The sequence below is a fragment of the Lichenostomus cassidix genome, chromosome 11 (assembly GCF_008360975.1).
Source record: "Lichenostomus cassidix isolate B80296 chromosome 11, HeHo_3.0, whole genome shotgun sequence".
NCBI classification, from domain to species: domain Eukaryota; kingdom Metazoa; phylum Chordata; class Aves; order Passeriformes; family Meliphagidae; genus Lichenostomus; species Lichenostomus cassidix.
This window is the reverse complement of record NC_139492.1, coordinates 15,953,613-15,975,644: the sequence shown is the minus strand read 5'-3', so window position 1 is coordinate 15,975,644 and position 22,032 is coordinate 15,953,613. Positions and strand designations below refer to the sequence as shown.

At 42.7% G+C, this 22,032-nt stretch overlaps 1 protein-coding gene across 1 annotated transcript in view; it reads left to right on the top strand.

Annotated features, from left to right (window-relative positions):
- The first annotated feature begins 17,108 nt into the window (after positions 1-17,108).
- Positions 17,109-22,032, top strand: part of VAT1L (vesicle amine transport 1 like) — a 54,397-nt gene continuing 49,473 nt past the window's right edge. Inside the window, exon 1 of the mRNA XM_085071990.1 lies at positions 17,109-17,445. Within this exon, the coding sequence (XP_084928116.1) occupies positions 17,216-17,445 (230 nt within the window). The 5' untranslated portion in view covers positions 17,109-17,215. The remainder of the gene's footprint in view (positions 17,446-22,032) is intronic.

Genomic DNA, 22,032 nt, shown 5'->3' with positions numbered 1-22,032 from the left:
TTTCAAGAGCAGCACATCACTGTGTGTGTGGTGTGCCTTACAGTAATTATTTTTTTTAGAAGGTTGCCATAGCAATGCAGCTTTTAAAACAGTACATGTTAAATCATCTCCAGTTAAGAAGAAAAGTAGTTATGGTAGAAAGGGCCGTTAGGGAACCCTTCTGTCCCTCTAACCTTGCCTCTTCCCGAAATGTGATCTAAGAAATAAGGGAAAAAGGAATCACACTAGTTTCCGATCCCTTGCAGAATCTGTCATTCTGTAGTTGGAATGCTCACTTAGTGTGTGGGATTCTGAGTTTCAACATAAATTTCTTTGTGCTTTGTGGTGTTAATTAAATGTACATTAAATGTATGTTGAATGATTACGTGTTACTTTGCATTTCAGACTTAGTGTGGGTTTTGTTTGTTTTTCAAAATTAAAAATACTAGTACTAGGAAGGAAAATATCAAAGTAATAATGGAACATTAGCGAAGAATAATCATCCTGTTTGTCAGAACCTACTGCAGGGGAACCATTGTTCACTGGCTAGCAATAGAATTGTTATTTTTGGTATATTTACCTCTTCTGGTCCTGTAATTGCTTAGAGTGTCCCATCATGACTATTGACCTCTGTCTCTTGCTCTCCACTCTTGTTACATTTGGACATATCTTGTCTTAAAGATCACAGACTCATGAAATGGTTTGGGTGGGAAGTGATCTTAAAGCTTAGACTATATTGTTAGTTGTTCTTAAAATATTAGGATGTAATTTTAAAGCTAGGAGCAGCATCTTTTTAGATCATCCACAGTACTGATTTGCAGATATTTATGGGAAGCACACTGAATAAAATGGAGTTGCTACAGTTCATTGCCAGGTTTCCTTGCTAAAAATGGAAAGCCTGTAGAATGCATTATTTGTGGACTTCAGCTATTAACTGTTAAATTAGAAATGCAGTAACTGATGAATTCGTAACGGATTTGAATGAAGACCCATCAGTGTTTGGAAAACTGGGAGTATTGTTAAAAGAAGGGAAATTGATATTGCACAGCTGGCATCAGCTGGCTCCTTACTTTAAGGAAAGAAAAAAGGTGTGAGCAATGGATGAAGCACATTCTCCACAACTGTCAGGCTGAAAAGGGCTAAAATGCATTGAGACCTCAGGATCTGTAAGAGCCTCAACCTGGAAGGAGCTCTGCAGGGCTGCAAAGAAAATGTGACGAGTGGTTAGATCTCTTTGATTTTAGAACTGTCTTCCAAATATATTCCTGTCATTTAAACCTGTAACACTGATTTTAATGATTAGAATTGGCTGTGGTATTTATCCTAGCTTTGACTGATTACCACACTTATCTATGTACTATATAAAGGCTTGCTCTGAATTTAAGAGCATCAGTCAAAATAAATGCTCCAGAAAGCCTTTATTGTAGCATTGTTAGAACTTTTCCCAGCTCTGCCAGCTGAGGGCTGGCATCTCCCATTGCTAACAGGCCACATTTTGATTTGTGCCTTGGGTCCTGTATGTCTGTAAGAAACCTCTTTTGATATCCTCCAGGAGTCTTGTACGTCTGAACTGGTCATTCAAAGACAGCCAAGCTGAAAAGTTTGGGTGAGCCTTTTGACCAGTTTGTGTTGTAACATTAAGAAAAAGAGCTGAATTTAGAATTCAGAGACAAGCAGAGGAGGATGGTGAATAAGGACAAAAAGAGGTGAAAAAATAGGTTTCTTAGTTGCTTGAACTATTGGTCCTATTTATTAATACCTGCATTTGTGTCCTGAGGCCCTGCTTAAGATAGAAGTGTCCTTCATCCTAAAAACATAAGAAAACTTTCTGCTGTTGAAGGTTGCTCATTAAGAAATACTGATTGCAGAAAGTGTCTGGCATCAGAAGAGTTCCTCAGCTCCATCCTCAGAGGCAGAAGTGCAGCTGTGCACATTCTGTTGGCCATTTTGCGTTTGGCTGTGGTGCAGCCTGATTTCTGTAAATATGAAATATTTAATTTACTTATTAAACATTAAGGCTTATTAAGCAGGACAGGCAGGTGGCTCACAATTTTCTTGTGGGCAGTTTTATGTTTGGTGGAGATGTATTGTGGAGCTCAGGATGTAAAGACATTCCAGTTACATTTTGGCCCTGTGAGTCAGATCTGCAGCTGGTGGAAATTAGTTCCAGAGATACAGATACTGCTGTGTGGAGTTGTCCATTAGAAAAGTAGGCATAGTGAATTCCAGATTTATTCTGAGAAAAAGTGTGCTTTGTTCAAAAGCTTTAAGAAGCTTTCATCAATTCCCGTGAGATTGATGAGAATAATAGGACCAGAGCTCTGCCAGAGCCTGCAGTGCTGTGTCCTGTTCTGGGCTCTGTTCAGGAAGGACATTTGAGGGGCTGGAATGTGTCCAGGGAGGGGAACAGAGCTGGGAAGGGTCTGGAGAACCAGGAGGGGCTGAGGGAGCTGGGGAAGGAGCTGAGCCTGGAGCAAAGGAGGCTCAGGGGAACCTTGTGGCTCTGCACAGCTGCTGCCAGGAGGGGACAGCCAGGGGGTCAGGCTGTGCTCCAGGGAACAGGGACAGCAGGAGAGGACATACTAAAGCTACACCTGGGGAGGTTTAGGTTGGACATCAGGAGTAATTTCTTCACCAAAGGGTGATTAGACCTTAGATTAGAATGGACTGACCAGGTAGGTGATGGAATCCCCACCCCTGGAGGTGCCCAGGGAATGACTGGACGTGTGGCACTCAGTGCTCTGGTCTGGGTGACAAGGTGTGGATCGAACACAGGTTGGACTCTGTGAACTCAGAGGTCTTTTCCAACCTGATTGATTCTGTGATGCTGTGAATTGCTAATCCAGGTGTTCCCCCAGCAACTGTCAGGATGAATCCCTCTATTCTTGCCCAAAGCCCATGTCTTTTAGCCATCAGAAAGTCTTGGGCTGCCTCACAAAGGCAGAAGCAGAGGAACACCTTTAGGCAGCAAATCTAAAACTTTTCAGAATTTCTTCATTGTTATTTCCACTATGTATAGTTAAACCTTCTCTAGACTGAGTTGTTAATATTTGTCAACTTCTGTTGAATTTCAGGTGTATGTGCCTGGGAAAACTGACTCTGCATCCTTAGGCTTCAAACTTTCATAGTAGTACAATAGGATGATGCACCTCAAAAACAGTCATAACAAATGTCTCTTCTCCTAAATTGAGGGTTGTATCTCATGTCAGTACTTAGTTCATCCATCATACTTTGCTTGAATCTGACAGCCCAGAAATGTGATACTGAAATGTTACCTTTTAAGAATACAGTATTTAAGCTTTATGTGGGGTTTTCGGGATGATTGTTGCTGTGGTTTTGTGGAAGGCCTTGGCATGTATTCTCTATCTATGTGTTTTAAGCAGGAAAAATACTGAAGGTAGAATTATTTCCTTTTTCTTATTTTTAAAAAATTACAATTAAAGCAATGCCGGTAAGGTCACAGATCCAAACTGTATAAAACTTTACTAGTTGAATCACTAGGGACATGAGAGAAAAAAAAAAACCTAAGAGAAAAAATTAGGCTTTAAATTTAAGCATGAGCTTACATCCCATTAGAAAACCACAAAAGCCGAGAAGGACAAAAGTAAGTGACTTAACTACTTTCCTGAATGCGATTCAATATTATATTCTTTAAAATTTTCTAGCAAAGAGTGCAGACTCATCTTCACAGAATAACACAAAACAAGAAAAGGGCCACTTAAGTCTCTCCTTGAAATTCAAATGTGGTTTCACTAAACCTTTCCTTGGGCTAAACAGGACTTTGTCGTAGACTTGATGCTTCTTTCAGGATCAAAAATCAGTCTGAGCACTACCCAGGGTGTGACAAGGATGCAAGTAACAATGGCAGTGCTCACAGGTGAAGTCTGTAAAGTGCTCTGTTCAGACTGTGTGCCTTTCTGCTGTGTTATTTCTCATCTATCTTTCTTTTGGTTTATGCCTAACTTACCTGAGCTCCATTTGTTGATACTGCCAAGTCCGATGGAACATGAAAATAGATGCTGTCAAACATGAAAAAGCCATTGATGCTCAGTGATTGCAGGTGCATGTTGACTGTTCTTTCTATTGTATTTAGGGCCTCAACCTGCAGTAACCTCAACAACTTTCTAATAAGGAGTCCTTCTTTTTTATCTCTTCTGTTCCCTTTGTGTTTTGAGGGAGGTATTGGAACAGTTATTCCTTTATGAAGAAACATTACATTCCTTTTGTGGTGAAGGCAATTAAAACCCAATTGTGACCTCAGCATTGACTTAGATCTGTCAGCTACTCCACAGCTCTTGGGTGAGTGAAGCTATGTGGATAACTTAAGTTGCTGTCGTACCTATTTCTAAAAGGGCGTGCATTGCCAAAACCTGCTGATCTCAAGACAGCTTCATGCTGGCTGTCATATTTGACTGTCCTAGTTCTTTGTATCAAACCACATTTTATGGGCCAGCAGACCTATGTGTATTTATCTACAAACTCTCCTTTAATTGGAGCAGAGCTAGCACACAATTCCTGAAAGGTGATCTAATCAGCCAACCTCAAGGGGAGAATGGGGAGGAGTGGGAGGAAGATGACAACGATGTGACCTGGATTTCTGCACTGCCAGAAGCAGCTACACAAGTGTCAGATCCCAGCTGAGAGTGAGCAGTACTGCCTCATACCTCACCTTCCCTAGCTGGGAGGGGAAGAGGAGAGGCAAAGGGCTGAGGGGCAGACTCATTGGCACATCCACTCCAAATGATCTCTGTGGAGGTAAAGATGCAGAGCACATGAGCTGCAGCTGCTTATAAATATGTTTATTTAGTTAATTGAGTTGTCATGACAACTGCTTCATCTAAACTGCTGCAGCATATGAGTTGTCATTGGCACCTGATGGCTCTACACAAACCACTAAACTTTACACACAGAAGAAGTCAGACTCTCTGTAGTCAACGGGTTCACCCAGAAGAGTTGGCATTTCAGCTTGTAGCCCAGCAAATACAGAACAGAGAGGGGTTCAGAACCTTCAAAACAAGCCCCTGAAGAATCGTTAGAGACTGATGATACACAGATGAGCCTCTGAGCATTTAATGACTGAATGCTCAGTGTTAAATACACTGTAACCTGAAGAAAAGATAGAGTTTAAATGTGAGTCAAGAAATCAATTACCATGATAGCACAATCTGGCAAGTATGTGATCACAGCTAGAAATCCCTATTCCTTGGCACAGCTGGCATGTCTGCAGTTAGCCTGGAGCCAGAGAGCTGCAAAAATGGATGCTCATGGGGATGCTCTTGTTAAAATCAGAAGCAAAGTGGCACAAGTTAGGGCAGGGATTTTCACATTAAAATACCCTTGCCTTTGGGAGTGCACCTCACTGAGGCTTCTTTCCTGGAGTTTGAAATCCCATTGATGGGAAAGTGTTCAGAAGGTAGAGGAAGAGCTGCAGCAGCAAGGCAAGTCCTGGCTGAAGGGTACCTTTGTAACTGCTGACAGGAGGAAATACTTAACAGCAGGAATCCCATACTGAATTACTTGTCCACAACTTGGAGCATAAGGTGACATTTTTATGAAAGAGGGTCTGTGGCACCACATGGGAAGTGAAGGGGTCTGGGAAAGTGGTCACTGAGTGGAAAGTATGGAAGCTTCTGCTGTACTTTCTTGTTGCATGGACATTTATTTTCCATAGTTCGCACTGGTTCATTTTAAGCCCCAGAAGTTCCCTGCTGTGTCTCAGTGTGGCTGCATAAGTGGCTGGGCCAGCCCAGCTAAAGAGCCAACACCTTGTGACAGGCTGTGGGAATGAGCAGGGAGCTGCTGAACAAGGGGTAAATGAGAACGCCAAAAACTGCTGGAAACTTTGTCTTCATAAGTTACAGCTTGATTTATAGTTAGTTCCTGACAGCTAATCTTCTCTGTGGACTGATAATGTGCACTTTTCCTACCCTGTTGTGAGGGCTGGGTAAAAAAGAGGTTTACCTTGCAGATTGGGTGATCTGTGGATGTGCAAAATCCATTACCACAGCCCTAATGACAGGAAGTAACTCAGCAAGGCATATCAATTACAGGCATAAATCACTAAGAGGACGAGTGGTGGTTGTGACTTAGGGGTTGTTTAAAGCTCTGTCAACAGCATAGGCATGTGTAGATAGGGATTCAGGCATCAGGAGCACACTGCATAGGGATGGGGTATTACAAGGTCTACTGCATGAGCACTACTTGCTTAGATGGCACAATTCAGCAGAGAGAGTGATGGTAAAGGGGAGTTTCTATCAGGATGTGTCATTAAGCACACCCTGTAATCCTGTCAAGGAGCACTCGTGTTCAGGATAAGGATATGCTGCCACTAGACTGGACTAACCCTCTCAAAATGGCTTTTTCCTGATGGCGGAATCTCTCTGTTGTCAGCTCCTGGATGAGGAGTTTCAGCAGAACAATCAGCCTGGCAGGAACCTGTTTTTGCACTGTAGTATTGTGTGATGGGATTAATATGCTGTCACTGGTTTTGACACTGATGTGTCTGTGTCAGTTTCCCAGTTAAAGGCCTCAATTTTCTCTTGCTTTAATGGTTTAAGATTACCTCCTCCCTTTTAACTTCAGTTGTTCCATTTCTGATGTTGCTCACCAGCAGCAAGGGATGTGATCACTGCAACTGTCCGTCAGAATCTTTTCTAGAATTCTTGGCAGTTCCCTCCAAAACTCATCAAGGCTTGGCTCTGTATTTGTATGAGGAGGGCTGAGGTGCCCCAGTTCATGTCTGCCTGCTCATGCAGGGAGCTGTCTGATAGTTGTGCTGTTCAGTTGTTTCTGCAGAGCTTTGAAGTCTCCTGCAGGGCTCTGTCTCTGTAGCCCTGAAGCTGGAGCATGACTGGAGGAAGTGTCTTCTGTGGCCCTGGTGCTTCTTGCCTGCAGTACCTCAGACCACTGAACACTTAGAAGATTTCTTGCCTGTCCTAAAGGAATGTTTTATTTGGATAGGGCACACACTTTCAAAAGCAACTCAGAAACCTTTTTGAACAGCTTCACAGGGATTTCTCTTTTCATGTGCTTGCTTCCCATGAGCTTATACCAGATTCTTTTCTTGAGGTGTGTCTCTAGGACACTGCCTTTTGTCTCCCTTCCTTCATGTTCCTGCCCACACTTCTCTCTCAAAATAGAGAAGGTTCAACACCCCCTCCACAACCATCTTGTTAAAATAAGAGAAATATCCTGCAGTGTTGACTTTCGGGAGCACTGTTCATCTTTTTTAGCTAATAATTGCTTTTCTTTTAACTTGATTAACCCAACAGTAAATTTACCTTTTCTAAACTGGAGAAATTAAACCCTTGAATTAAAGATTTGAACGTAGTGTAAGCCTCTTCCATCTTCTTCCTAAGGAGGTGACTTCAAGGTGATTATAGATCCAGCCTCTTAGTGCAAAAATTCCTTTTTGGACTACGTATGCTCAATATTCCCACTGATTTCAAGGTCTCTGAGGAAACTTGGGTGACACACAGCAGAAATAATTCTGATGCTGCAGCCCAACCAAGATAGTGTTGGTATTTGAATCTGATCTAGTAACAGAATCTCCCTTCTCCAGCAGAGATTCCAGATGCTAGTCAGCATCTCCACACTTAAAGAGAGATGCTGGCTCATTACCCACCATGAAAGAACATTGCTTAGCTCATGGTTAAAATACGAAGCCAAAAGGTTTCTGTATATTTTTCTTACCAAAAAAAAAGATAGAAAAACAAGTTTTATAGTTTTATAGTGCAAAATACCAATTTCCCTAGAAACCTTAATTTCCTTTGTCTTGATTTCACTTCCCATGTTAATTCTTCCTAGCTTTTTGACTGTAGATGTAAACTGCATTTTGAATTATTTATTCAAAGAGTAAGGCAAATGCCAGCACTTCTGTATCACCTTGTACTGTGATTTTACAAAGAGATTTGTGACTGAATTCCAAAATCTTGCCTAAAATGGTTTCCAATTTTAATCTAAATCATCCGAATAAATCGACCAGCTAGACTTTAGATATAAAATTACCTCAAAGTAAGGGGAAATCAAACTGCATGCTCAGGAAGTAGTTGTGGCCCTTCCATTTTACTCTAAAGAAAAAGAGTTATTCATAGTGCCCAAGTTTTCTTGCAAGTTTTCTTACACTGGATAAAAGATCAAGCAAATTAAAGTTTACATGAGTACCCAAGTATGTTAGGTCACACAGGGAGATACCAGGTATTATCTAAAACTTCCTCACAGGAAGATCATTTCATGAGGCCTTTGAAGCCCTTTACTGATGTCTCAAAGAGAAGGAAATTCTTGAAACACACAGAGATCACAATCAGTCAATGCCAGGACATTGTGGCAGCAAGCAGTCGCCATTTTCACCCCTTAACTGGGACTTCAAGGTCTCATGTGGCCAAGTTCTGCCATCCATCTTTAAATACCTTCTCTGAACACTTGTTCATTATATTTCACAACTTATCAACGTTCTAATCCACCTGCACAATTTCTAGAGGGAGAAGAAGAAGAATGCTGCCCTTGTGCAACAAGATGTGTTGTGTCTCTTGAGTCTGCAGCCACATCCTACCTTGCTAGCAATGTGTCTCTTAAAACACAAACTTTGCCACAGTGAAAGAAGTTGAGAATGCTTTGTGGGCTCTCATCTCCTTACCTTTTCCCCTCAGAATTTCCAAACACACTGACAAACTCTGGAGTTTATTGGACCAGATCAGATTTTTCAAAGGACTGGATCACTGAAGAGTCATTTGTCTTTGCTATGCAGGCTTTACCTTAATTTTGTCTTCAGAAATCACCTTTATCTAACATTTAGCTTATTATTATTGAAAAGCACACCTGACATTGTGCCAGTTCTTCAGAGCCCCTAAATGGTGTCCAGGTGTTGGAAAGATAAATTACTTGTTGGTAGAATTGCTTTGTTAAGTCTAGGACTTGACATGCTTCTGTGATCTCAGGCCTGGGGGAGGTTAGCAAAGCTTGGGAAGAAGGATGTGCTTCTGATAGTGGGCTCAGAGAATGCAGAATTTACAGGCCACAAGGACACTTGGCAGAACTCCCAAGATAAGGAAGAAACTAACAAAGCCAACTCAGCAACTGTGCTAAAATCAACCCTGGCTGGGTAGAAGGTAATTCTGGCAGGGGGATATTGCAACCACCAACTCAGAGCCACCGACCCAAGAAAGCCAGTGACTGAAAAGAGAAAGAGTGTGGGACTAATCAGCATGGGAAGTCAGAGAACCATTTAAACAACGGAAGTTAGAATAACAATTAATAAGAGAACTAGGTAGCTTTTAGCCAGTGAGTACAGATGCCTTTGTTTGCTAAAATAGTGTGAAATTTTGATGGTCTGAGCCAACCTTTTGTGGCTTCCCCCTCAGCTCCCTACTTTGCATGAACTAGAGCAGAAAATAGAAATACCTCACTTTGATGTGTGAATTGGCACCGTGCAGTGGGCAGCAAGCCCATACTGGGGTGAGAGAAGAAACAGAATGGCACAGTCAGTCCTCTTGTATAGTAACATTGCTGTCAGCAAATGGTCCAGTTTCAGACTACAATGCCTTGTTTTCCATTATCTTCCACTCTGGTGAAATACAGCTACAGATAGAATAAGTCACCGAATCACAGAATCATAGAATTTGGGTTTGGTTTGGAAGGGGCTTTGAAGGTCACATCATTCTAACCCCCTGCCATTGGCAGAGACCTCTTCCACTGTCCCAGGTTGCCCCAAGCCCCATGTAACCTGACCTTGGACACTTCCAGGGATCCAGGGGCAGCCACAGCTTCTCTGGGCACCCTGTGCCAGGGCCTCAACCTCACAGTAAACAATTTATTCCTAATATCCATTATAATCCTACTCTCTTTTAGTCTGAAGGCATTCCCCCTTGCCTTGTCACCCCAGGCGCTTGCAGATAGTCTCTCTCCATCTTTGTTGCAGGCTCCATTCAGGTACTGGAAAGATTCAGTTAGGTAGCCCTGAAGCTTCTCTTCTCCAGGCTGAACAATGCTAATTCTCTCAGCCTTCCCAAAGTCATAAAACTAGAACACTTACCCTAGTGTTATTATGAATATTTGGTACTGTGCCATTATCAATAGTATAAGCTAACCCAAAGAACTTCACTAGTATGCTTAGCTATAAAATAAGGAACTACTTCTCTAGGTGGACATGGCATTAAGAGTTTTCACACCTATTTCCTAATTTGTGAGTTTAGCTATTTAAATTAAGGTGAAAAGAGGACAGGTGTGGTTTTGGTTTTGCTATGGGTTAACTCTGACAGCCAGACAAACCCCACACAGTTGCTCATCTCTCCCCTGCATTGGGGTGGGCAGAGAATCAGAAGGGCAACACGTAGAAAACTTGTGGGTTCAGATAAAGATAGGTTAGTAAGTGAGGCAAATCTTTATGTGCAAGTAAAGCAAAATAAGAAATTTATTTTCTGCTTCCTAGGCAAGTAGACGTTTGGCCATTTCCAGGAAAGTAGGGCCTCAGTCACAACCCCAAATGTCCCCCTTGCCTCCTTCTTTCCTGCAGCAGTGATTGCTCAGCAAGATGCCATGCGGAATAGGATTCCCCTTCCATCTGTTGGGTGTCCCAGCTGTGTCCCCTCCCAGCTCCCCTTGCACCTCCTCTCTGCTGGTGTGGTGGGAGAAGCAGAAAAGGCATTGGCACTGTGTAAACACTGCTCAGTAATAACAAAAGCACTGCCATGTTATCAGTGCTGTTGAGGTCGTAAATCCAAAACATGGCATCACACCAGCCACTGTGAAGAAAAAGAACTCCTTTGCAGCAAAATAGAATACAGGTTCTGAACCTTGTCTGTAAACCCAAATGCATTTATTCAGTGAAAATCCCTATTTCTACCAGCCCAAGTGTGATCCAACCTAGAAGCTGTGTAATGAACAGTTCCATTAGCATCTTAAGAATGCTCAGAGGAAACCAATCTCCTAATAAGCTGGTGTTTATGTTTGGTTTTATGGGTAATTTTTTCCTCTATAGGGAGAGTAGCAAAGAATACAGGGAGAGTAGAAGAGAATGCAGCAGCATGCTCAGCTGGTTTATTAAAATCAATGAGTTAGAAAGCAGTAAGTAGCTATGGAACTGAGGAAAAGAGAATATTAATAGACCATGATAATTCACTCCACAGAAAACACAATTATGCTAAAGAGTGTCCTGTTCCTTTCTGCCAAAGGCCCATCACAGAGGGCACAACCAGGGGGGTACAGAAAGCTGCATCAAGAGCTTGTGGGGGAAAAGGAGAATTCTTTGTATTGTACAGCCTCTGGAAATTCTGTGCAGTGACAGAGCTCTTGTAAGAGCTGTAAATTAGTACAATGCCTTCAGGTTTAAATTCAAGCTAGAAGCATCCCTCCTCCCAGAGCAGCAATCTTTCTGTCACTGCTCTTGGACTGCCACCTCAGAAACAGGCAAAACAGATCTCAGCTTAGAAAACCTGAAAGCTCATTTTGCTTTCCTTAGGCAGATTCAGGAGCTACCTGTATTATACATATAAATATTTAACAAGAAAAAAACAAGAGCCTCAAAAAGACAAAATAGCTTGGTAGTTTGTAGAAAGTCACTTTGATCAAAACTGCAATGTGTTATTAGATCAGTGTGAAGATGACATTCACAGAGCAATGATCCTGGTGATATTGTCCACTGTACTATAAAAGTAGATAAGAATTGAACATAACCAGTAGGATAAATTGATATGCTTTTCAAACTTAGTATTCATTGAATTATTCATTGAATTCTCATTTTTCTTTACACTTCGGCTCTGCCATAAAGTTCAGGGACATTTTTTCACAAGCTCCTAACAAGTTACTCTGGATCCATAATTACTGAGACCAAATTGAGTCAAAATGCCAAGTGGGATTACTCCTTCTGAAAGCCTGGAGTCCCACAGAATGAATAAGTACATAAAGCATTGTGTGCATCCCCAGATACATAACAGTCCAGTTACTGACCATGATGGGAGATTCAACATGTGCAATCATTTTCTAGTTCTGCTACAGATTATCGAAAAGAATAAGCTACAAATAATCTCTTGAATCTGTTTAAATTCAGGGATGGCATTGCAATACCCTAAAAACTTCTAGGGGTGCCTAGTGCTGGCACAGTACTACAAGAGAACTGTAAGTGTGTATTACTTGTTATTTGTATTAGGTAAATATGGCTCAACTCAGCTTTACAAAGCAGGAAACAAGTCATGGAGAGTTGAAATGATGGAGTTGGGACAGTGTAGCCAGTCTGCTTTTTGTGAGAGATGCTCTTAAAGAGTGGCAGCAAAGTAAAGAACTAATATCCTGTGACTTTGCTCCTTATGATCTACTACCCACCTCTGCAATTTTTTTCTGACTTTTTTTTCCCCTTCATTTCTTCAGGTGAGTGCCAAAAAGAAAGATAGAACTTCAATTTTCCTACCAAAATAATATAATTTTTTTTCAGAGTAAAAAATACACAGAGCTTTTAGAAAACACAGCAGAAGTGTTGGGATCTATAGACAGGAGAAGATATTGAACAGTATTTTTACATTATATCAGCCAAACAAATGGATAGTGTGGCTTGAGGAACAAATATATAAGGGCTTATTTTGGTCTGTATGTGACAGCTGTCGTCACCATGATGTAAACACTTCACAATCCATTTAAATTTTTTGAAATTGTATTATTTCATGATCAGCTATGATTTATTTAGTTTCTGTTGTACCCATCACTGAATTATCTGAGCACAAGCTCTGTACAAGACAAATGGTAAAGTAGCAAAGGGCTACAGTAACTGAGCAGCCAACAGGATAAGTCGTATTGGCATATATTGGCTTTGCCAAGTCCTCTCGGAGCGCTTTCATTTCTTTTCCTCTTTGGTTTAAAATGCAACACATTTTCATTACTGTTGATGATGCTGAGGAGCTCTAAACTGCATCTGCTGAAGGGAACTGTACAGTTCTTTTTAGTGCTTATGATCAGAGACTTGCTTCATTGCTATGATTCATACATAGCTTCACCAGCAAGAGAAAGCCCCTGGCTAAGATAAAATAAAATAATACAATTATCTTAACGTGAATGAACTTTCGGAAATAGAAATCTCTTTTGTTTTTAAAAAGCCCAAATAAATAAATCTAGCATCTTGTACTCTTAGAAAGATTCCTTTGGAAATATCTTTGTTAATACATTATACACATGGCTGCAGGTGGGAAAAGACACTAAAGCAATTTTCATATTTATAAGAGATGTTGTGGACTATAGGGCATAACAACAGCTGAAATAGGTGTTCTGAACATATTTTGAAAACATAATACATAGAATGCATCTGCTGTCAAGCAATATGGATGTTTTATAGCACACAAAGCTCTTCAGGGAAGATGTTAAATAAGATTGAAATGTTACAAGAATCCTGAGGATTTGTTTTCTGTGCTAGACAGAATTTTGTAACAATAGACTGTAAAGAAAACAATGTTTTGGAACTCAGTGTATTAAGTACTGCCTTGATTATGCATTAAAGCAACCAGAACACACATCAATATGATTTTCTAATTTAATTTATAGCTAGTAGAAAAAAAACTAGTTTAACCTAACAAAAATGTTTTTAATACTTTATTCTAAAGACAAAATATGATTTATATCCCAGAGAAAATTACTGAGATTAAAAAATGCATTCTAACTGAGGGTCTGGTTTTGCCATTCATGTGTTACTTCCTTTGAGCAAAGTGATTAGCTCTTATTCAGGGTCTCCTTGTTCCTGTTAAGAAGGGAAACTGCTACAATGACATCAAGGGTTTCTTGAACACAAACCTCATTGTTCTTCCAAAAACAAGTGGTATAAAGTACATAATGAGTATCTAATGGGGATTAGTTCTTTTGCCCTGTGGTCCAAGGGTTGTTTGGTTTGGTTTAGTTTGGTTTGGTTTCATCTCCACACAGCATCAAACCTTGCATTTAACTCATCTCCTTTAGTTTTTGATCAACCTTGTCTGTATTTGTAGTAACAACTTCAAATTCTTCCACTAACTTCCTCCAGAAACATGCCATACTACAGTCAGATTTATCCTGAATGGCTGCTCCCCTCCATGAAATTCAGGTCTGAGCCCTCAAAACGGTATCTGATGTAGTCATATATAAGTTCTTTTGCTGAAAAAATGATTATGTTCTGAAAATAAAAGATCTGAACCAGGAGGAAATGTTCACTGTGACAGCCAGCATTTATCCACAAGCACACTGTTCCATTTCCCTTTTCTGCATAGCATTTTAAAAATCCCTATTTCAAAGAAGAGATATCCCCAGCTTGACCAGCAGGTACAGATGGTGATGAAAGAACTTTTCATTCCCTTTTGCTCAGGTTCTCATAGCATGTTCATTAATGTTGTCACTGCTTGTCTGTACTCATCAAATCAACTTCTGTGTTTTCACTCTTACAGATCCAATCCACTGGCTGCTGAAGTCAGTGGAAAGCCACCACTGGAATGCTTTTAGTGAAGCCTTGAGTGATATGAATGGCCATCCCACAGCCTATTTCTACAGTGGTTAAATTTACAGTCAACTGTCAGAATAAATCCTGCTTTTACATCTCAGTGTAAGCTTCTGTACTGCATCTGTGTCTAATATTCTCAAAGAAGTGCTCAGGAATTAATAAAATAATGGAGTCATGATTATGCAAAAATATCTGCTACACGTTACTTTGGTTGCCACAAGTGACCTGTGCAATTACTGGTTCTACCATACATCATGTTTCTACAAAATGGCCATCCTTCAACATTCGACTTGCAAACAGTACATGGTTAAGGTATTTAGGATAAATTACTTTTGGTTCAGGACCAAGGGGGAATAGAGATAGCTTTAAATCAATGTGGGGAGGCTTAATCAGAAGACTCTCAAATCATTGCAAAACAAATGCAGTCTGAAGGCCCAGATTCACTTCTTTGGCTGTTTCAGACTGCTGGAGTGATGCGACTGAGCTGTCCTGAAGTCTCTTCATCATTCTGGATGTCACTTAGTTGCCATATGTTATCTGCTTTACTTTCCCCAGTCACTCTGCACTTCACCATTCATTCAAGTTAGAACTGTAACAAGATGCCAGCTGAGTGAATCATTTGGAGACAAGTGCATGTTATTCTTTATTCAGCTGCTGCCCGACTGGTCATGCATTCAAATGGCCAGATCTAAAGTGACAGAACCTTGTATTCCTCATTACAGCACTGCATTAGCCAAGTGTAGGGAACAGGGAGGGGATACTCATGGTATTACCCGGGGAGCAAGGGAGGTAAAAGGGTTCTTGATCTTCAAAACAGTTAGATCTGTCCACACAGTGATACTTGGAATGAAGTGGATGGCGTCACTGTAATATGTCATACATAAAATTCTTGATGGTGTTAATGAGCTGGTTCTGAGTCTTTGTCAAAACATGTCTTATGGACAACTTAAGTGGTGTTTGAGGCAGCAGACTTCACTTTTGATAAAATCTGTTTGAACTTCTTGAGGTAATGAAGCTAGTGAAGCTTCCCTGAGGCTACTACCCCTTTGCCCCTAACATGTATTTATTTACTGCTTAATTTATGGCAGGCTTAGATAACAAATTCTCAGAAATGGCCTTTAAAAAATACTTTGTCTGCAAAGTTTTTATAGACTAGAGAGAAGAAAAACCCTAAAGTGTTACATACTAATTGCAAAGAAATATGAAAGCTCTCTCCATTCCTGCACTATCTCACTTTGTTACTGTTAAAGAAAATGTTTTACCCCATTACTTGTTATAGCTAAGATATTTCCATTTATTGCTTCCTTTAAATACTTGAACACTGAATATATGACCCAAAATGAAATAAGTGCCTATAGTGAAATTAAGGAATATTGATGAATCAGATCATTACAACTTCACAGCCTGAAGAGAGGGTGGTCATGATCCCCAGCAGATGTCAGAGAGGTCCTGAAACTTCTTAAGAGCTCAGTTGCTGCAGGGAGGGGCTTGATGGAAGAACTGCAACCACAGGGAGGTCTGCAGGACTGCTCTCCATACATACAGCATGCTGCAATGAATTTTGGAACTCCATAAATACACACATCGTTTCAGGCATGTAAGAAGCTGATTTACTCAAGCTGCAGGGCCATCAACAAATTGATAGAGGGATCTAATACTGAACTCAACAGACACTCCATCAACATCCGTGGGACCACAACCAGCGATCCCCCAAAATCCATGCTCTGCTGCCCCAGGTGAGGCTGCAGGCACTGACCCTCATGAGCACACAGCTAAGTGGCTTATGCCTGAACCTCCTTGGGGACACAAACCAGGCCAGTCCCAGGAAGCTCTGGCAGGTGGGTGCCTTGCAGCACCCTGTGCTTGTATGAAAGGATTTGGCTCCCTACAGGAACCAGCAAAGTCTGGCCCTGATCACCAGGTAAAGATCTGTTGCATACAGGCTTAAAAGCGCTCTAGAGCAGACTCTCCAGCTTGTGTTTCTGCTGGAAAGGTGTGTGTCTGTCATGAGGCAACTGCCTACCTGCATGGTTCTCCTGATGCTAAGAGTGCTCACTGAGCTGGCCCTGAGAAGAGCTTCGGGACAAGGAACAGAGAGGGTGTCACTTTGCACACTGGGCTCCCCAGTGAGGATCAAGACTTGGACACTTCGAGTAGGGATTTAATCCACCATGCCATGAGCTCTGGGGCACAGAGGGTGGCTGGTCTAGCCAGACAGCCTGGCCTCACCCTCAGCTCAGGGGGCTTTGGGCTCTGCGCTGGCCTAAGGTGACAGTGGGGCTGGTCAACCTGGAGAAGCAGAGACTCAGGTGTGACCTTATTGCTCTCTACAGCCACCTGAAAGGAGGGTGGAACCGGGTGGGCATTAAGCTCTTCTCCCAGGTAAAAAGTGACAGGACTTACTATGCTGCACCAGGGGAAGTTGAGATTGGACATTAAGAAGAATTTCTTCACAGAAAGGTCTTCAGACATTGGAATGGACTGACCGGGAGGTAGTGGGGTCTCATCCCTAGAGGTGTTTAAGACTGGACACAGCACTCGGTGCCGTGCTCTGGGTGACACGGTGGGGATGGTCACAGGTGGGACTGTATGATGTCAGAGGTGCTTCCAGCCGGCCTGCCGGTGCGGTTCCGTGCCGGGGCCGGCGGTCCGGGGCGCCGCGGGGGCGGCGCGGGGCGGAGGGCGCTGCGCAGCCGGTGCAGTGCGGCGGGCGGGCCCCGGCGGTCCGCGGCCATTCCACACGGCGGCACCGGCCTCGCACGGCGGCACCGCGGGAGCCGCCGCAGCCCCGCCATGGCCAAGGAGGGAGCGCAGCGAGCCGAGGAGACGGAGCAGATGATCGAGAAGGAGGGCGGCAGGGAGGCGGCCGAGGGCGGCGCGGGCGGCAGCCTGCGCTCCGGGGACGCCAAGGAGATGCGAGCCGTGGTGCTGTCCGCCTTCGGGGGGCTCAACAAGCTCCGCGTGTCCAAGAAAGCCATGCCGGAGCCGCAGGAGGGCGAGCTGAAGATCCGCGTCAAAGCCTGGTCCAGTATCGCCCCTCGCCCTCTCCCTTCCCCGCGGGCCGGGCGGGGTGCGGGTCCGGCGTGCGCTAGCAGCCGCGCATCCCTGCGCTCGGAGCGTGCCGGGCAGCGCACAGCCCGGCTCTTCCCAACTTCCCTCACCTGTAGCTTCCCCGCGGGGCAGCCCCGCTGCCGGCAGCCACCCCGTCCCTTGCCTGGCCTTGCCTTGCCTTGCCTTGCCTTGCTTTGCCTTGCCTTGCCTTGCCTTGCCTTGCTTTGCCTTGCCTTGCCTTGCCTTGCCTTGCCTTGCCTTGCCTTGCCTTGCCTTGCCGCGGGCAGCGCTGAGCTCCGGGCAGCCCCGCTCCGGCCGGCCGGCGGGGTGCGGGTGCGCTCGGCAGCGGATGCGAAGGCAAGGAAATTGTCCGTGGTTTTTCACGGTACCGGCTGGGAGAAGTGGGGAGGAAAACCTGGCCAACTGCGTTCGGGGTTTGAGTTTCTCTGAGAAATGTGGATGCCAGGTTGTGCGTGTTGCTCAGCACCTGTCTCCCTTCTGACGCTGGCTGTTTGTCTCCTGCGAATCACTTACTTAAGTCAGCATCCTTTTGCATCGAAGCTGCTGTGGCAGCGTGGCCAGAGCTCGGGATAACTTCTCGGTGTTAGTCCCTGTGTCCAGGTGACAAGTGGCTACGGTCTGGTGGCATCCTGAAACGAGAGCTTTCCTAGATGTCTTTCTTTTTTTTTTTTTTTTTTTTGTTTTTGTATTCCCAGACAATCGGAGCAGACTGTTCTTCCTAGATTGCTGGTTCTTAGTGCACATTTTCCTTCATGAAAATAGGACTAATTTTTTTTTGAGTGGCAGAAGCCACATTAGGATCTTACTACACAACTTGATGTTTACCAAAGACTGAATTAATTTTGCCTAGGCAGGGATTTATCTTCTGTTGTCCTTTTCTGCTATGTGAAAACATGGTGCTTCTGGAAGATAAATTCCAAGGTGAAGGCCAAGTTGTTTACTTCAGATGTAACTTGTGTTAAAAATGTTACTGGTATGGGGCAGTGAGCTTGTTTTGAATCATGTATCTGTGGATCTGCTTCAGATCTTGGAGTATCCTGGTAGGTTACTGTAGCTGAGTGTCTTGACCTGTTCAGATGCTGTGCTCTTCATCCTGTTCTTAATGGGGCTCGTAAAGTTTGTGACCCATGTGAGTATTCCCCCCACCAAGGTGTTGCCAATGAAAAATAGTAATATCCATCAATCTGAATGAGGACTAATAAATAATGGGCTGGGATTTTTTGTCTTCAGGTTTGGTATTGTTTTTGGGGTTTTTTTCTCTCTACTAGTCACAATGGGAAATGCAAGAAATTCTGTGTTAAGTGAATAGAACTAAAGGCGGCATAGTAGCTGTTGGGCAGCTCATTTTGCTATCAAGCAGGGCTGTATTTTCATTTGAGAACAGTCTGTCTTGTTTCCTGAGTGATTTTTTTTCAGCCATGGGGTTAACAAAAGTTAACATGCAAAACGAAAAATGTTATTAGCACATGGACATGTTCACCTGAGTGTGTCAGGGGTTTACATCATTTTCCAGTACCTGTATGAATTCCACTTTCATCAAAGCAGTAGCTGTGTATGTATCACAAACAGCAAGCTACCTGCACAAGAACACTTGGCTGCAAAACAGAACTGTGCAGCTCCAGCTGCAGCTGCTCTCCAGGGCTGCAGGATCCGTGGAGCTGTGTGAGTTGCACGCGTGCTGTTTGACATCAGCAGAGCCTCTCAGCTGCTCCACAGTTAACTGCCAGCTTGCACAATGCCCCGTGTGTTTTGGGAGCTTCCCTTCATGCCAGAGGAGCCTGCAGGCTGGATAGCATCTGCTTGTCATTCCTGACTGGAAATGGCCATGGGGCTGACATGTGACCAGGTCACCAAAGTGTGCTTCCAGGCAAGGCAGAATCAATTTGCTGATCTATTTGACCTGAGCCTGTAAATGCAGAAGATCAATTGGGATGCTGATGGACTTGGGAGACCAAGTGAGAGACGTGTTGGCTTTGCCCAGGGCAGCAAGCACATGTTGATGCAGGCAGTGCTGAACACACCCAAGATGGGTTGCTCCAGTCATCAATACCTCTTACAAATCATGTTTTCAATTGAATCAGTTTTGTAGTTGAATGTCACTAGAAATTGTTATTTTCCTCGACAAATTGATGGAGAAAAATAATCTTTATTTTAAGAAGGATGTGCACATGCTTGATAAATAGCATACAGCAGCAGAAGTGCAAGTTCTGTGTGGTCTCTGAATTCCCTGGGGATAAAACCAGCTGAATTATATGTCTAGACCCATTAAGTTGTATGTATACACTTCATAGTATGGTACTAGAAATGGAGGAAATGGAGGATATGTTGCTATTAGCACTCAGCCAGATGAATAATTCTTTTGAAGGTCTGGAATATCAGTGATCCAATTGAAAATGTGTCAGCTGAGATGAGTCATGTGTTAGCCTCATTCAGTGACTAAGAAATGGAACAGCCATCGATGTCCAAGCTGACTCACAGCTTCTGCATATTTTCTGAAATAATTTTTGATTGATAATGATGAAGCAGTTGAAATTCCTGTATTTGTTTTTATTGTAATTTGCAGGCAGCAGAACGTTGGGGTACATACAGTTTAAAAGATGAGACAAGTAGCTAGAATGAACGGAAGCCGTACTTCAGATAGGTTGGGTGAATAAGCAATGGTGTCCTCTAATTACCTCCCTCTATTGCTCTTTTCTCTCTTATAATTATTTCTTCCTTGTGCTGCTGTACATGTGCGTCATGAGGAATGAGGCAGAAGTGACCCTTTTGACTCTGTGACTGTGACATAACAGCGCGTTAAAAAAAAACTGGAGCAGATAAAAGAAATCCCAAGTATAACAGAGTATCAGACAGAGAATCAGTGTTGCTCCTAAAGGCAGTTTTGTTCATATAGTATTGGTGGTTCTGGATAAAAAGCATGAGACCTGATAGTTTAAACCTTTCCTTACCTAAAGTTCAGGAGTCACTTTTTCTGGCTGCACACCAAAATAGGCTCTGCTGGTTTGCACTGGTACAAGAAATAAATCATGCTTAGTCTCTAAAATCACCACTCTTCATGAGACATGTTTTCTTGTGATGTTCTGCACAGCCATACATTTCCTGAGTCTGCTGTTGTTTGAATCGCAGTGAAAGACCTGTGTGTTTGGGATGTAGTTACAAGACTAGCCATCCATCTTTAGGCCCTCCAGGTTATTCTAATTTTAAAAAATAAGTATGGCTCAGTTGACCAATACGACATAATCATGCTTTCAGATTTACTGGTGTTCAAATTTCTCAGGTAAAAGAAAACTTCTGTCCTTCCTTGAACGTGGAAAAGAATAGGAATAAATACATGTATGCGAGTACCAGGGATGTGACAACATGTAGGAATATATGAGATGAAAGATTAAGTGAATGAAGAAGAAACTCTCTGTAAAGTGCCTAGAAACTTTTAGAAAGGGTCCATGTTTCAACTAGTTACTAAAATTATAAGAACATGTGACTTGAGTATTCTGTATCTTGTGTAGTGTTTTTTCTTTCCTTATCACACCTGTTCTAGTGTGAAGTCTTTTAAGTTCAATGTAATAGAGATGAACTCTCAATATAATTTTGCTGCCCTTCATTGGGGATAAAACAGATGAAAAAGAAATGGAACTAGGACAGAACAGAGCTGCCAATATTATGTCATTAGATGCAGAACTGAACATGTACCTTTTCAAAAGCTGTTTGACAAGTTATTTCATAAGAAAGAATCTATTTGTCATGTGTCATTAGCAAAGAGCTATGACCTTTGCATATCCACCTGTCTCCTCCTTGCCTGCTTGCTATGGCATCACAGTGTGTGTTCTGCCCAGGTTCCTGCATCTCACTCCTGCCTCCAGCTGCCTTTTCTTGCAGGAATGTAGGGAAAAGTTAACTTCTTGTAAAATACTCGCAGTGTGGAAAGATGTATTCAAAAGGCTGTTTCTGAAGTTAATGTACACAGACAGTGGTAGCCACCATCAGGGCTGTAGGGTTTCTGGGTTTGTGGTGTGTTTTGGGGTTTTTTGTCTGTTTGTTTGTACCTCTCCCCCAAACACTGACTTCCTTGGAGCATTTTGCTATTTGGAGTTTCTCTTTCATTGTGGCGTTACAGTGGCAATGTAGGAGGTGGTCTTAGCCACTGGATAAGAAGTGACCTTTCCAAAATATTTTCAAACTTTCCAACTTAACTGTGAGAAAACCCCTCCTAACCTTCTGTTTGGTTGATATTAAAATATTTATAATATGTATGAGCATGGTGAAAGTTGTGGGTTCAGGTTGCTCTTAAACACTCTGCACAATTATGAATGCTTATATTTGGTGGGATCTCCTTCCCCCTCCCCAGTGACCTACATCCCATGAATGCTGTGTTGTCTCCATGCTAGGGCTGTGTGTCTACTCTGTCTTCTAATTTGTTGGGTCTGTTCAGTCTGTCTGTGTCTTGATTAGAATCTGACTAAGGCTCTATCTAATAAATCCTGTGCACATCAGTAATGTGATGTATCCAAGCAGTTGCTGGTATCACATGTGTGGGTAGG